Source organism: Meles meles, chromosome X, assembly GCF_922984935.1.
Source record: "Meles meles chromosome X, mMelMel3.1 paternal haplotype, whole genome shotgun sequence".
In the NCBI taxonomy this organism is placed as follows: Eukaryota; Metazoa; Chordata; class Mammalia; order Carnivora; family Mustelidae; genus Meles; species Meles meles.
The window spans coordinates 21825516-21839465 of NC_060087.1; the positions used below are offsets into that span (position 1 = coordinate 21825516).

A 13950-nucleotide genomic window follows, 5' to 3' on the forward strand; every position below is an offset into this window, starting at 1 on the left:
TAACTCATTTATCCTTATGATACCCTACCTTTGTTACTACAAAATAGCAACAGTACGGTTTTACGAGTTCTCTCCATCGCCACTGCTATCTTTCTCTGGGCAAACTGCAGCCATCTATATAGCCAGTAAGTCCATAGTAAATTATAAGGCAAAGCAATTACAAAAATAAAGTGGGATAAATTCAGTACATTATTTGCCTTGGGGGAAAACCTTTAAGTATATCACACTAATAGTGAACGGTTAAAGCAAATTCTTGATTATCAACATGCAAAACTTCTCTATCATACACTAATTTTACAAATTGTTGTGATGCTTTATTGCCTAAGTTATCTGAGTATTACTGTATAATTCCTTATAAAATATTACCCAACTCTAGAGCCTGGTAATGTAAATTTTTAACTAAGAGTTGTGTTTCTCCTGAGTTTCCCTTAGTCATGTGAGTAACATCTGCATGATGGCTTAGGCCCTTCAGTAACTGCTCCATTTCCCCAAATAATTTTCTCACATGTGAGACATAGACACCCATGGCCATTAGACACCCATGGCCATTATCTAGTTTCAAAATCTGATTAAGAGATGCCTGTCAGCATCAACATGGTTGGAGCTGGAGGAGATTATGTTAGGTGAAGTAAGTCAAACAGAAAGATAATTACCATATGGTTTCACTTATTTGTGGAACATAAGGAATAGCATGGAGGACATTAGGAGAAGGAAGGGAAAAATGAAGGGGGGCGGAATCAGAGAGGGAGACGAACCATGAGAGACTCTGGGCTCTGGGAATCAAACTGAGGATTTTAAAGGAGAGGGGAATGGAGGATGATTGAGTCAAAGTCAATGGGGTGACACTTGGTCTGTCCTTCTAACAGATTTGTTCCAGGCCCTGCCTCTCAGACCAGGTCCACCTGCTTGGGGGGCCCTGTGCTCCACAGCGGGCCTGGGGTGAGGGAAGGCTATTACCTCAGCTTGTAGCCCAGCTCCCCTGCTGCTTGCAGCCACTATATGTCTGGTCAATAAAGAGGCTCCCTACCTGGAAAAAAAAAAAAATTGCTGGTGGTCCCAGTAGGAAGGGCTGGTTTTCCTCATATTGAAGTCAGAAAAATGTAAGTTCTAGGATCTTTTGGTTAACCTACCCATACTGACATTTAGCAGCTTAACACCTTTTTTTGTTTGCTTTGTCCCAAGTGACTAGTTCAACTACTCTTCATCCTGTTGCCTTTATGTGAGTGCATCACCTTTTATTCATATTCTGTTATTTTGTAATTATGTTTCTTTATCAAATTTCTTTCCTAGCTACTGGGTGTGTGGATGACATGGGAATCTTGTAGGTCGAATCTTGGCTAAGGTATAAAGGGGACCCAGGCTAGAGCATGATTTGCCCAAACCTGTGTCCTCAAACAGGGCAGGTAATTCATTAGCAGTTAACAAACTTATGCCTTCGTTCCTCTGTGCAGGGAGATCCACAAAGGAAGGCAACAATACAGCTAGTAGATCACTGCCTCCTTCCTTCCAGGACTTGATTTAATGTGGGGAAAAATAAAGAGGAGCAGGGGTAGCTGAGAGAAGGGCCTTTAATTCCTTTACTTCCTCTTCTTCCCCCCCCCCCCCCCCGGTTTTTCCTTCTGGCTATTCAAGTCATATTTAACTTTCCTATATGAATGATATGAATCCCATACATGCCAGTAACTCATTTGGTTGAGATGAGGCGCTTTTGAGAACCCCTGCAAATATGTTAATTTATACAAATTAAAAGAAGTGTCCTCAGGCCACTGCAAGACAAGATTCTTCCAGGTATGCCATTCCTAATGTGACAGAGAGGGGACATATTAAAGACAAAGAACTGTAGGTAATAATTCCAGCTTCCCATATTTTTCTATAATCAAAGCCAATGGTGATCCTAATGGGATTTTAGAGCCCATAGTCTCATGCTTAAGTAAGAGAAAAATCTCGAATTCAGAGAGCTTGGTTTTTCTGACAAGTATTCCAAAAGAGCGGAGAGCCAGAAGGGAGACTTTATAAGTTAAAGTCTTTTACCTGACTTTTGTGTGTCCACAGAACCTCTTACTCACACGATTCAGGAACTTCCAGAAGTCTTATTCTCTTTGCCAAATTTGCTGGGATGTGAACTGGAAACAGAATCTCCTGCCAACTCAGAAATGCTTCTCCACAAAACACAGAAAAGAGAGAAAATGGTTTTATTTTTTAATAATAACTGAACCAGAATGTGACACCCGCCACATTGCCAAAGAGAGGAATAAGACAGAAAGCTATCTCCCCCTTTTATGGCAGCCAAATAGATACAATCCATTACGTCTATGATCTTAAGCTAATAGTTAATTATTCCTCAAGTAAGAGGACTTGACAACACCATTTACTACACATCGTTCATCCAAAAATCACCTGGTCATTTGGGGCGGGGGAGAGCATCTTTGTTAGTTCATTGCCTTTATCCAAATAAATGGAAAAAAGAAAAACAACTTCTCATTTCTTTGTGACAAGAGACAGTATTTTACAACTTGGAGACAGGTGCTGAAGTGAAACTTTCATGGAGACTGGGAGACCAGGGTGCTATTTTACTTGATGTTCACATTTCAAGGGCCTGACTCCCAGTTACTTCAGAAAAAATTCCTAGGCTGCAAACTGGCAAGAAGTGTAATCAGCTCTTAAGAGTTACAAAGATCTCTGATGGGCAGAGAAAGTGTTTACGAGTTTGTTAAAATAAATGCTCTACAAGGAGTCTCATTTCTTGATCTGCAAATCAAATTTCTTGATTTTTACTGGGGTGTAATGGACATATCGTATTTTATTAGTTTCAGGTGTACATGATTCAATATTTGTACTTTTTTCTTATTTTAAATTTTTTTTTTTAAGATTTTTTTCATTTATTTGACAGAGAGAGATCACAAGTAAACAGAGAGGCAGGCAGAGAGAGAGAGAGGGAAGCAGGCTCCCCGCCGAGCAGAGAGCCCGACGCGGGACTCGATCCAGGACCCCGAGATCATGACCCGAGCCGAAGGCAGCGGCCCAACCCACCGAGCCACCCAGGCGCCCCACTTATTTTAAATTCTTATTTGCCCTTAGGCCCTAAAGGGGATATGGGACTCCCCTAACTCTCGATATTATATAACACTCTATTTTGTTAACAGAAATGCTCTTGCTATGTGGGGGACCCTGAGGAAAAAGCCTGTGATGCTGTCAAGTGCCTGCGGAGAGGGCCCATATGGGATGGGTCTCATGTCGTGGAACTGCAGCCTGGCCTCTAGCCAACAGCCAGCAACAACCACCAGAACAACAAAACCACATCAGCTTCTGAGCACCACTGCGCAGGATGTGAGGGAGCTCAGATTTATTTCTAGTTTAGCCTTCAGCTGACCACACAGCTCACGTGACACCCTAGATGCTGCTAGGTAAGACTCTAAAGCAGAGATCAAAGTCGACTTTTACCTGGACATCTTACCCCTAGAAACGCTGAGATAATAAAGTTGTGTTTATCCTGCTAACTTGGTGCTGATTTGCTATGCAGCAGCAGTATAAAATGAAGACAAGGGACACCTGTGTGGCTCGGTCGGTTAAGCGTGTGCCTTCGGCTCAGGTCATGATCTCAGGGTCCTGGGATTGAGTCCTACTTGAGGCTCCTTGCTCAATAGGGAGTCTGCTTCTCCCTCTACCTGTCACTCCCTTTGCTTGTGTTCTCTCTCTCTCTCAGGAAAATAAATCAAATCTTTAAAAAAAAAAAAAAAAAAGGAAATGAAGACAAAAGGAACTAGCCATATTTACTTGGATGTTAACTCTTTCTTTCAGTCTTCATCCCTTGTATACCAAGGTTTTAAGCCTAAAGTAGTTACCTGATGACAAGTAAAAATAGGTTCATGGAACATTTGAGTAAGTATGAAGAAACTGTTCACTCTGTCAAAGTTGAGGGAGGGTACCTAGAAGGAAGAATGTAGAGCCAAGGTAAAGGCAGGCCTTGTTCTGGGAAGAGAGCTGCCTCTGATCATGAGTATATCAATGAGAAAGCCAAAACAGCACCATCTTCATTTCTCCTCAACGTCAGATCCTCTGCACTTACTTCTGGATGACTCTTTCCACACTGAAGGACAGACTGGTAGAAGTAAGTCTTTCTCACTAGAATTCCAGATACCATTTAGACTGTGGAGAGTCCCCATTCACACACCTCCAGACACAAGTGGTAGTTCGCTTGCTGGAGGAGGAGGTACTCACAGTGAACTCAGTCAACGCCATCTGCCCACTATGGAATCATGGCCACTCCCTGCTTCCTGACCTCCCTCCGCTCAGAGTAGCCCTGATGACAACAAGGAGAAGAGAAGTCCTCCTTGCTCCCAAAGTACTCTGAACCCTACTGTGGGTCTCCACATGAGACCAGATAAATAGAATCTGTGGGACAACTCCACAGGTATAAAAAAAAGGTGAAATGCCAAAGAAGACCTGAATAGACATTTTGCCAAAGCAGACATCCAGATGGCCAATAGATACATGAAAACATGCTCAACATCATTAATCATCAGGGAAATGCAAGTCAAAACCACAACAAGGTATCACCTTACACCTGTTAAAATGGCTGTCATCAAAATGACAAGAAATAACAAGCGTTGACAATGACGTGGAGAAAAAGGAGCCATCTATGTGCTGTTGGTGGGAATGTAAATGGGTACAGCAACTCTGAAAAACAGTACGGAATTCCTCAAAACATTAAAAACAGAAATACCACAGGGTCCAATAGTTCTATTGGGTATATACCCAAAGTAAACAAAAACACTAATTCCAAAAGATACATGCACCCCTATGTTAGCTACATTATTTATAATGGCCAAGATATGGAAGCAACTTAAGTGTCCATCAAAAGACAGACGGATAAGGAAAATGTTTTACACACACACACACACACACACAGATTACTCAGCCATAAAAAAGGATAAGGTTGGGGGAGCCAGGTGGTGGGTAATAGGGAGGGCACATATTGCATGGAGCACTGGGTGTGGTGCACAGACAATGAATACTGTTATGCTGAAAAGAAATAAAAAAAATTTAATATTTGATTTAAAAAAAAAAGGATTAGCTTCTGTCATTTGAGACAACAGATATCGACCTAGAGGACATTACACTAGTGAAATAAGTCAGACTGAGAAAGACAAATACCATATGATCCCACTCCTAAGTAAAACCTAAACCAAAACCAAACCAAACCAAAACAAAACAAAACACCCCAACCAAACAAAACAAAACCCCCAAAGAACAAAGGAAAAGCAGAATCAGACCTATAAATATAGAGAACAGACTGATGGTTGCCAGAGGGGAAGGGGATGGTGGTTGGGCAAAATTGGCGAAGGGGAGCTATGGGATTCCAGTTGTGAAACGAATAAATCATGGGGGAAAAAGGCACAGCATAAGAAATAGAGTCAGTGACACTGTACTATTAATAAAATAGGACAGATAGCAGCCACACTTGTGGCAAACATAGCATAATACATTAACTTGTCAAATCACTAAGTTGTACACCTGAATCTAATGTGACTTTATGTGACAACTAAACTCAAATTTTGAAAAAAAGGTAAAGTATTAAAAAAAAGGTGGAGGGGGGAGGTGGAGAGTCCCAGGCTCCCAGTATTCTCACCCCACAGCAGGAGTACTCATTACTTATTCTGCTGGAGAAGGAGGTGGGACAATGCTCCCATCACATCTGCACGAGCTGGAACCTTCTCTAAGTTCCGAACGCCTTCTTGGTTCTCTTTAGTGTGTCTGTAGTCAGTCTTACACCCCTGGTCACTACTGTCTATAACACTAGTGTCCCGGTTACGCTTTCTTAAGGTCCAGAGATTGACAGGTCAGTCAGGGACTAGGGCAGGGGAGGATGGGATGGATGGATCACTGGCCCAGGGAGTTTTCTCCCAAGCCAGCACTAAGTACATAAGCACTCCTCTTTGAAAGTGAAGGCCCATAATGGTACCCAGATCAGATAAGCAGGAGACAAGGGGGCTGAAAGAGCTGCCATTTCTTCTCTTCCTCTCCCGCTCACATCCCCAGTCCTTCTGTTACTCAAGTGACTGATGTCCCCAAGTTCTTTCATCTCTTTCCCTCCAAATGTTTTACCTGACCCATTCTGGTGTCCTTCTAGTTGACAGACCATACGATCTTTTTGCTCTTCTCATCTGTGACATAATACTGAAAACTGTCATAAATAATGGAAGGTTTTTAACCCCTTCTAGAACTGAATTTTGTGTCTAGCATGAGGGAAGTGTTATCGTATTCTTTTTCAGTTTGGATTTCCAGTTGCTCCATTGTCCTATCTTAGTTAAAAAAAAAAAAAATCTGTTCCTTCTCTACTTCTCAACAATGACAGTTTTCATAATCAGAAGTTCACATAGAAGTGGGTGTTGTGGGACACTCTATTCAGTTCTATTGGTTTCTTTGCTTATACTGACACATAGCACACATTTTTCATTACTACGGTTTCTAAAAAATAATTCTTAATGTCTAGTAGAGTAAGTCCTCCTATTTTTCTTTATTAAGAGCTCTTTGATTATTCTTGGTAATTTTTAAGTAAATTTAAAGCTCAGAAATCAGCTCGTCAGACTTCACATACAAAAGCTATGTAGTTTATTTTGGGGAGACTAGGTATTAATCTGCACTGTAGATTACATTTGGGCAGAATTAACATGTTTACAATATTAAGTACTTCTTTCCATGAACAAGATAATCCTCTATTTATTCAGGTTTTCATTAATTTGTCGATATAGCAGCTGTATATATTTCATTTTTATTATGTATTTTTTATATAAATACATATATTAGATGCCAGTATTTGTTATGGTACTTTACAAGCTATTGTTCCTTAATTTCATGGTCAAACTTCTTGTTGCTGCAGAATTAAAGTGGATGTTTTTATCCTGATCTCTTACTCAAGAACTTTTACAAATACTTTTATTGATATAACAGATTATCCTTATTTGTGGTTTCTGTAGGTATCCTTTACTTGTAATATATGTTTTTTTAAATCATGAATGAGTGGTAAATTTCATAAAACACTATGATTGATTTTTTTTTATGTGAAATCCTTTCATTCGTAGGAAAAACTTCGATCTATCACATGTGTGTGTATATATGCATACTAAAAAATTTCAGGAGTATAATGGAGAGACTTACTCAACTTAAAAAAATTTCAAGTACTACACATAAAGGTCTACAGTGTTACCTGTGGGAAAGAGCCCACATGCTACTTGGGTATCACAGCACTAAACAGATTTACCAGAAAAATATTTAAAGCATCCAAAGGATTCAAGAGTTATTGAAACAGCAGCATATTACACCCAGATAATTAGAAGGCAGAAATAATGAAGACGAATGCAGAAATGATGACGCAGATGACAGCACAGCCAACTAATGAAAGCCAGTTCTTTACAAATATTTCTGTAGCACCTTCTGTAGGTCTTACCAGTTACAAAAGAAAGAAGCAGAAACAAGTGACAGTAAATAAAATTCTACCAAGTGTATGTGTGGAGGAGATTTACAGGCTGTAATTAACACTCTAAATACTTTTAATGATATCAGGATAACAGAAGGTAGATAAGGAAAAGGTTCTACCTAGAGAATTATTTAAGCTAATGGAGACAAAGGAATGACAGAATTACCATTCTGCAGCCCCTGATGGATTAATGGATGAGGGTGATAATCCTCAATGACTGCTAACCTCACCACAAAGGGATCACAGACATTTTTACTTCCTAATGGAAGTGCACAGCCAGCCCTCTGGAGAAGTGTTACCACTAAACAAACAAATAAACTTTAATCCGATTAAGCTTCTTCCTGTTACTGCTGAGTATTGTTGATGCTGAGAACCAGGTACACCAGGTTCAATATTCTGTTCTCTGCATGTTTGAAAATTTCAGTGATAATGTGATTTTCTTTTAAATATCATGCCTTTAAATTTAAAAATCCAAGCGAAATGGACTATTTTTCAGCAAAAGAGAAACAATTAAATTGGTTCATACATAAATAGAAAACTTACGTTAGCCATATAAACTAAAACTGTAGGTAAAACACAAGGTACCCCCAAAATGTTCCCAGACCAGCCAAATGTGAAGTCTCCTTACACCAAATGGTGAAGGAGAAATGAATAAAACTTCTATATAAACTCTGTCAAAGTATACAAAAAGAAGGGAAATGACTTACCTGCTCTAATGCCTTAGCTGTCTTTGATACAAAGACCAAATAAGGATACCCTGAAAAAAAAAAAAAAAAAAAAGCACTTGACCTGGGCTCACTCCTATGGAGACAAATAACATAAACAACTTCATAGCATATGCAATACAGTGGCCAATAAAGACATAAGTCCAAGGAATGCAAAGATGGTATCATGTTAGAAAATATGAATCAGGGGCGCCTGGGTGGCTCAGTGGGTTAAAGCCTCTGCCTTCGGCTCAGGTCATGATCCCAGGGTCCTGGAATCGAGCCCCGCATCGGGTTCTCTGCTCAGCAGGGAGCCTGCTTCCTCCTCTCTCTCTCTCTGCCTGCCTCTCTGCCTACTTGAAATCTCTGTCTGTCAAATAAATAAATAAAATCTTTAAAAAAAAAAAGAAAATATGAATCAGAATTCACTACACGAAGGGGAGGGGACGCATCTGACAATGTGCAGGGGTAAAGAAAGACCTTTTGACAGAAATTCCACACCATTCCATGGTAATAACTCTTAGTAAACTTCTTCAATGGAATTTCCATGTTATAAAATCATCAGCAAATATACATAAATGTGAAATATTAGAAGCATTCCTAATAAAGTTTACAAAAACAGAATTACAGTCCAACAAACTGGGACATGAATGCATAGCAGGGCACAGCCATGCAAGAATGAGAAAATAAGAGGTATAAATAATACAAAGAAACAGATAATAATAGTATTAATCTAATAACTAATATATCTAAAGTAATAAGCAAACACAATATTCAAATATATAAGGAATGTCAAATTGCTAGTATATACAAAATCCCTGTGTAAAATCAGAAGCCTGGCCACACAAAATAAATCCCGAATCAGAGCACGTAGGGATGGCGTACCATTTACAACAGCAACAGTACGTAAAAGGCACCTAAAAATGAAACCTCACAAAACTGCAGGTATTTATGGAGGCAACTAAAAAAATGTACTGATAGAGAAAGAAAATGTTCCAAATGGAGCTGTAAAATATGTTTATCCAGGGGAAGAGAATAGTATACAGATACACATTCTCCTTAAATTATTTAAAGATTTAGAGCCTTACCTGTGGCTTCCAAGATGAAAACTGATCTCAGGCCGCTGTTTCCTGTGCCCAGAATCAGCCCTTGGAAAAACTAAAGGAATAAACAAAACAAGATCAACAACAGTAATACTGTGAAAGCCCTGAGGGGCACTAAGTGTGCACTGAACTAGGACTTGTGTGGGGGCAGGCCCTGAAGCTGAGACAGGTCTGTAGAAGACAGCACTGGTGGGCGGAAAGATTTTAGGTTTCGCCTTGATTTTCGCAGCCTTGCCCTGGGATACTCAATGACTGGTGCTTCATGGAAGGAACCTCTCTGAAGGCAGCTAGTTCCTCAGGGCCCATGTGCCAGGACTCTAGGGTATACCAGGACGGCACCAAAGTTTGGGTTGGTTGAGGCGGTCTGAATCAGTGGGTCCAGACACTACCCTAATAACTACTATCTATTTCTTTTGTTGGGGAGGACTGGGCCTTTATTTTTTATAGCCATCTCAGTAGATTTTAAGGCATGAATGAAAATAGAACACTTGAGATCTAGTCTCTTAGCAAATTTCAGGTAAATAACACATTATTATTAACTATAGTCACTGTGCTATACAGGTTTCCAGAACTTACTCATAACGGAAAGACTACCCTTTCCTGAGTATCTCCCCCTCTCCTGTCACCACCCAGGACCTCTATAGTAGTCACTATAGAGGTCACCTCTGGTAACCACTATTCTCCTCTGTTACTATGACTTATATCTTTGTTCTCTCTGTAGATTCCACATGTAAGTGAGCTCATATAGTATTTGTTTTTCTGGGTCTGCCAGTTTCACTTAGCATAATGCCCCCCTGATTCATGCATGCTGTTGAAAATGGGATTTCTTAGAATACACATGAAAATGGTAACCATGGAAAGCCATAAGTTGACTAGTTTTTGATAATCGTTTCACAGTGTATGCGCATGTGAAGGCATCACATTATATACACATTGTGTGTATATAAAATTTTTATATGTTCAAAATGTAAATATTGAAATAGAATATCAAGTATCATAGTAGTTATACAGAAGGCAGAAACTTAACCCCAAAACTTTCAGAAATGACAGTGATGTCAGCCAGGAGAGGCCCTAGGGTAAGCGATCAGACTTAGAAGTACCCCAGTTTCTCCACAGGGTTCTTGAGGACCATGCTACGGTGGGGGTGGGGGGCGGTGCTACATTTACAAAAGGGAAGAACTCTAGGACTGTAAAGAACTCCATGCAAGATCCCTATCCCAGAACACTGGACCCCAGAAGATTCTCATTTTCCTGCAGCCACCTCTGGAAGGCCTTAGAGAGGAGTAAGCCCAAAGAAGTATACCTTCAGTTCACATCAGGAATCACAGGGACTTGATGGCATTTATATGAGGGGTTGACCTCAAATCAGCAGATGGAGATTGCCCCAGCACCCACAAGCAATCAAGGAAAGACACTGAGAGACGATTCAGGGAGTGAAGTCCTCATCAAAAGCATAGGTCCCCCAAAAGCTACCAGCTTCTGACTGTTAGACTGGGGAAGCCCCGGGCATGGCAGCTAAGCTCAGACACCCAAATACTTCTTACTGGAGGTTGGGAATGAAACGACACCCTTGGTCTCAGGCCAGCACACTCAGCACAGCAGAGGAAGAATTCACTGGACCTGCTAAAACTCAGCGAAAGCCTTTGTGAGTCCTGTGGGACTCCCCCCCTACAATCCAGCACACCACACACTACCCACATCACTCCGCCCACAGAGCCCCGCCCACAGAGCCCCGCCCACAGAGCCCCGCCCACAGAGCCCCGCCCCAAACCCCCAGAGTCCTCCTCCGGGGCCCAGACCCACATGACCGGAAGTGGACCTCCTGGCCCTTGAGAACTTCCTCCCGACCACGCCGTGGGCAGTGAGGCCTTGTCGGACAGCTCGTGCCTAGGGTGAGCCCAGACTGGGGACTTATATACTGTTAGGGGTAGATGTGTGAGAAGTCCCGGGTTACGACTATGGGGACACACCCTCGACAACCCCCCAGCCCCAACTCCCCCAGAAAGAGAGGTACAACAGGCCTGCCCCGCTCCGCCCCTGCTCTTGGGGCTCGGAAGCCCCAACATGGCGGTTAAGCCCCAGGTCCCTTCACTTACCTCACAGGGTCTCGGGCATTGCAGGCCTTGGCCCGGGACTGCCGGACTCTGGCTCAGCTCAGCACAGGCAGAGACCACCGGGCCTACTAGCGGGAAGAAGAGAGCCTTTCTGAGGACTGGATGGGGGGAAGCCATATCCCAGAACAGAGGCCACATGGAGTCCCCGCTCCTGGCCTAGGCGTGGGAGGGTCCGGGCTGTTCTAAAGACTGAGGTGAGGCCTCACTTTGTGCTCCAGAAACTCGGGGAGGTAGGGGCCTTGGTCTAAGGCGCTGGCTGCAGGTCAGCAGAGAGAGGATTTCCCGGTCGTGCCGGGACTCAGGGGGAGGACCTTCAGGCTCCTAATGAGTCTCCAGCACCTGCCGCCATTTGCCTGAGTGGCCAGAAGCGGGGCAAGCGAGGACCCGGAGCGAGGTCTGCGGGACCCAGGAACAATAGGGCCTGTCCTCTCCTGTTGATCCTTAACATGCCAAGAAAGGGACGTCAGGCTGAGACATCCCACCATTTCTCCCATCAGGTCTCAGGCAGTTTTCAGCTTTAATCTGCAGGGGCAGCCTGCAGTCAGAGGAAGGGAGGGTCCCAGGTCCTACACGGAGTCAGAGTGGGGCTTCTGCGTCATTCCGAGGACCCCACGAACTCAGGGCAGAGAAGCCCTCCCATAAGTGGTCAGCACTAGGTGCCCCTGACTTCAGTGGCGGGCTGAAGGCTCCCTCCTTCCCTCCTCGAGGGTACCATGGAAGATCCCAGGGTCGCCTTCAGAGCAGGGGACGGGGGTGGGGGCCTAGGTCTTCCCAACACTTAATAAGAGACCCCCCTCCCCGCCCTACATGGACACTGGTGTCTTCACTGTCAGGAACACTGCCGTCACCCCGGTAGCGCCCAGGCAGGGCTGGCTGGCTGGGGCCCAAGGCTCTCACCACCTTCCTCCTCGGGGACCAGGCTGACCAGGGTAACGGGAGCCCTGTGGGGTCCTAGAGCAGTGCCCTGGGGGACCTGCAAGGGGCGGCCTTGGGCAAAGCCAAGGTGGGATCTCTCCGCTGAACGGGCTCCCCCCACCTCACTGTCCCCCCTATCCAGGTGCCCTCGCTGCCTGCCAGCCCTGCTCAGTGTCGCCATGCCTCGGCGCCAGAAGAACAAGGCCCGTGCCCGGGAGAAACGCCACCAGGGCCGCGGTGAGGCTCAGGGTGTCGGGGGTGCTCCTGCTGCTGTAGCAGCAGCAGCAGCAGCAGAGGAGCCCCCCCGCGCTCCCCCGGGTTCCCCGGAGGAGGCGGGTCCATCTTCACCACCCCAGGGTGGCCCGGGCTCTGGATCTCCTGGCCCAGAGTCCCAAGGCCTGCCAGGCGACCAGGGTGCCGAGAACCCGGCCGCGGCTGCGGCCCCGGCCGCCCCTCTGGCCACTCGCAAGACCCCCCTGATCCGCAAGGCCGGGATGCTGGTGCAGTTCCTGCTGGAGAAGCACAGCTCTGGGGAGCCCCTGATGCGCGCTGCACTGCTGAAGATCATTGGCAGGAAGTACCGCGAGCACTTCCCAGAGATCTTCAGGCTCACCTGCCAGCGCATGGAGCTTGTCTTTGGGCTGGAGCTCCGGGAGGCCGACGAGCGCGGCCAGTCCTACACGCTGGTCAGCAAGATGGCCCCCCTGGGCGAGGGCACCCTAGGCGGCGGCAGCAAGGGGCTCCCCAAGACGGGCCTCCTGATGGCGCTCCTGGGCGTGATCTTCATGAAGGGCAACCGCGCCAGCGAGGAGGAGGTCTGGGAGTTCCTCAACGTGCTGGGCGTGCAGGAGGGCAAGAGGCACCCGGTCTTCGGTGAGCCGCGCAAGCTCATCACCCGAGACCTGGTGCGCCAGGGCTACGTGGAGTACCGCCCCGTGCCCGCCAGTGACCCTCTGCGCCACGAGTTCCTGTGGGGCCCGAAGGCTCGCGCGGAGACCAGCAAGATGCAGGTGCTGCAGGTCCTGGCCAAGATCAACGACACGGTGCCCAGCTCTTACCCCCAGCTCTATGAGGAGGCTCTGCTAGAGGAGGAGGAGCGCGCGGGGGCCAGACCCCAGGCCAGGGGGGCTGCAGCGAAGGGGGCCCGTAGCAGGCGCCGCGTCTAGTCAGGCAGTCTGGGCGGCTGCTTTTCCCAGGGGTGGAAGAAGACACCTTCCCAGTAGTGCAGAGCCCTAGGGATAGGAGGGAAAATAAGCATAGATGTTCCTCCTGTTTGTTCTAAACTGTTAGCTTCTATAAACACATATAGTTATACTTATTTAGGTGCTCTCAAATGTTTTTTTTTTCTTGTAATAGTTCATTTAGCTCTAGAATATAAACTTAAGAATGGCATGGATCTCATTTATTGCTGTCTTACAAGGGAGAGTTACAGGTTTGGTATATGAAAAAGAAAGTCACAAACCATCTATACGTATTTATGATCCAAAAGCAGATAACATGGCACTGCAAATAGGCATTTCATGAAAATGTGAAAAAACAACACAGTAAAATACTTAGGAAGACTAAGTAGTGAAAAAAATAGTTAAAATGTGTTTTAAACAAAAATAAAATGTGTTTTAATTCATGGTTTGGCTTTT

The 13950-nt window shown here is 44.8% G+C and overlaps 1 protein-coding gene across 1 annotated transcript; it reads left to right on the plus strand.

Annotated features, from left to right (window-relative positions):
* The first annotated feature begins 12492 nt into the window (after positions 1 to 12492).
* On the plus strand, positions 12493 to 13479 carry LOC123934569 (melanoma-associated antigen B17-like). The gene has a single exon (XM_045994732.1). The coding sequence runs from the start codon at positions 12493 to 12495 to the stop codon at positions 13477 to 13479; it is 987 nt and encodes a 328-aa protein (XP_045850688.1).
* The last annotated feature ends 471 nt before the right edge of the window (positions 13480 to 13950 follow it).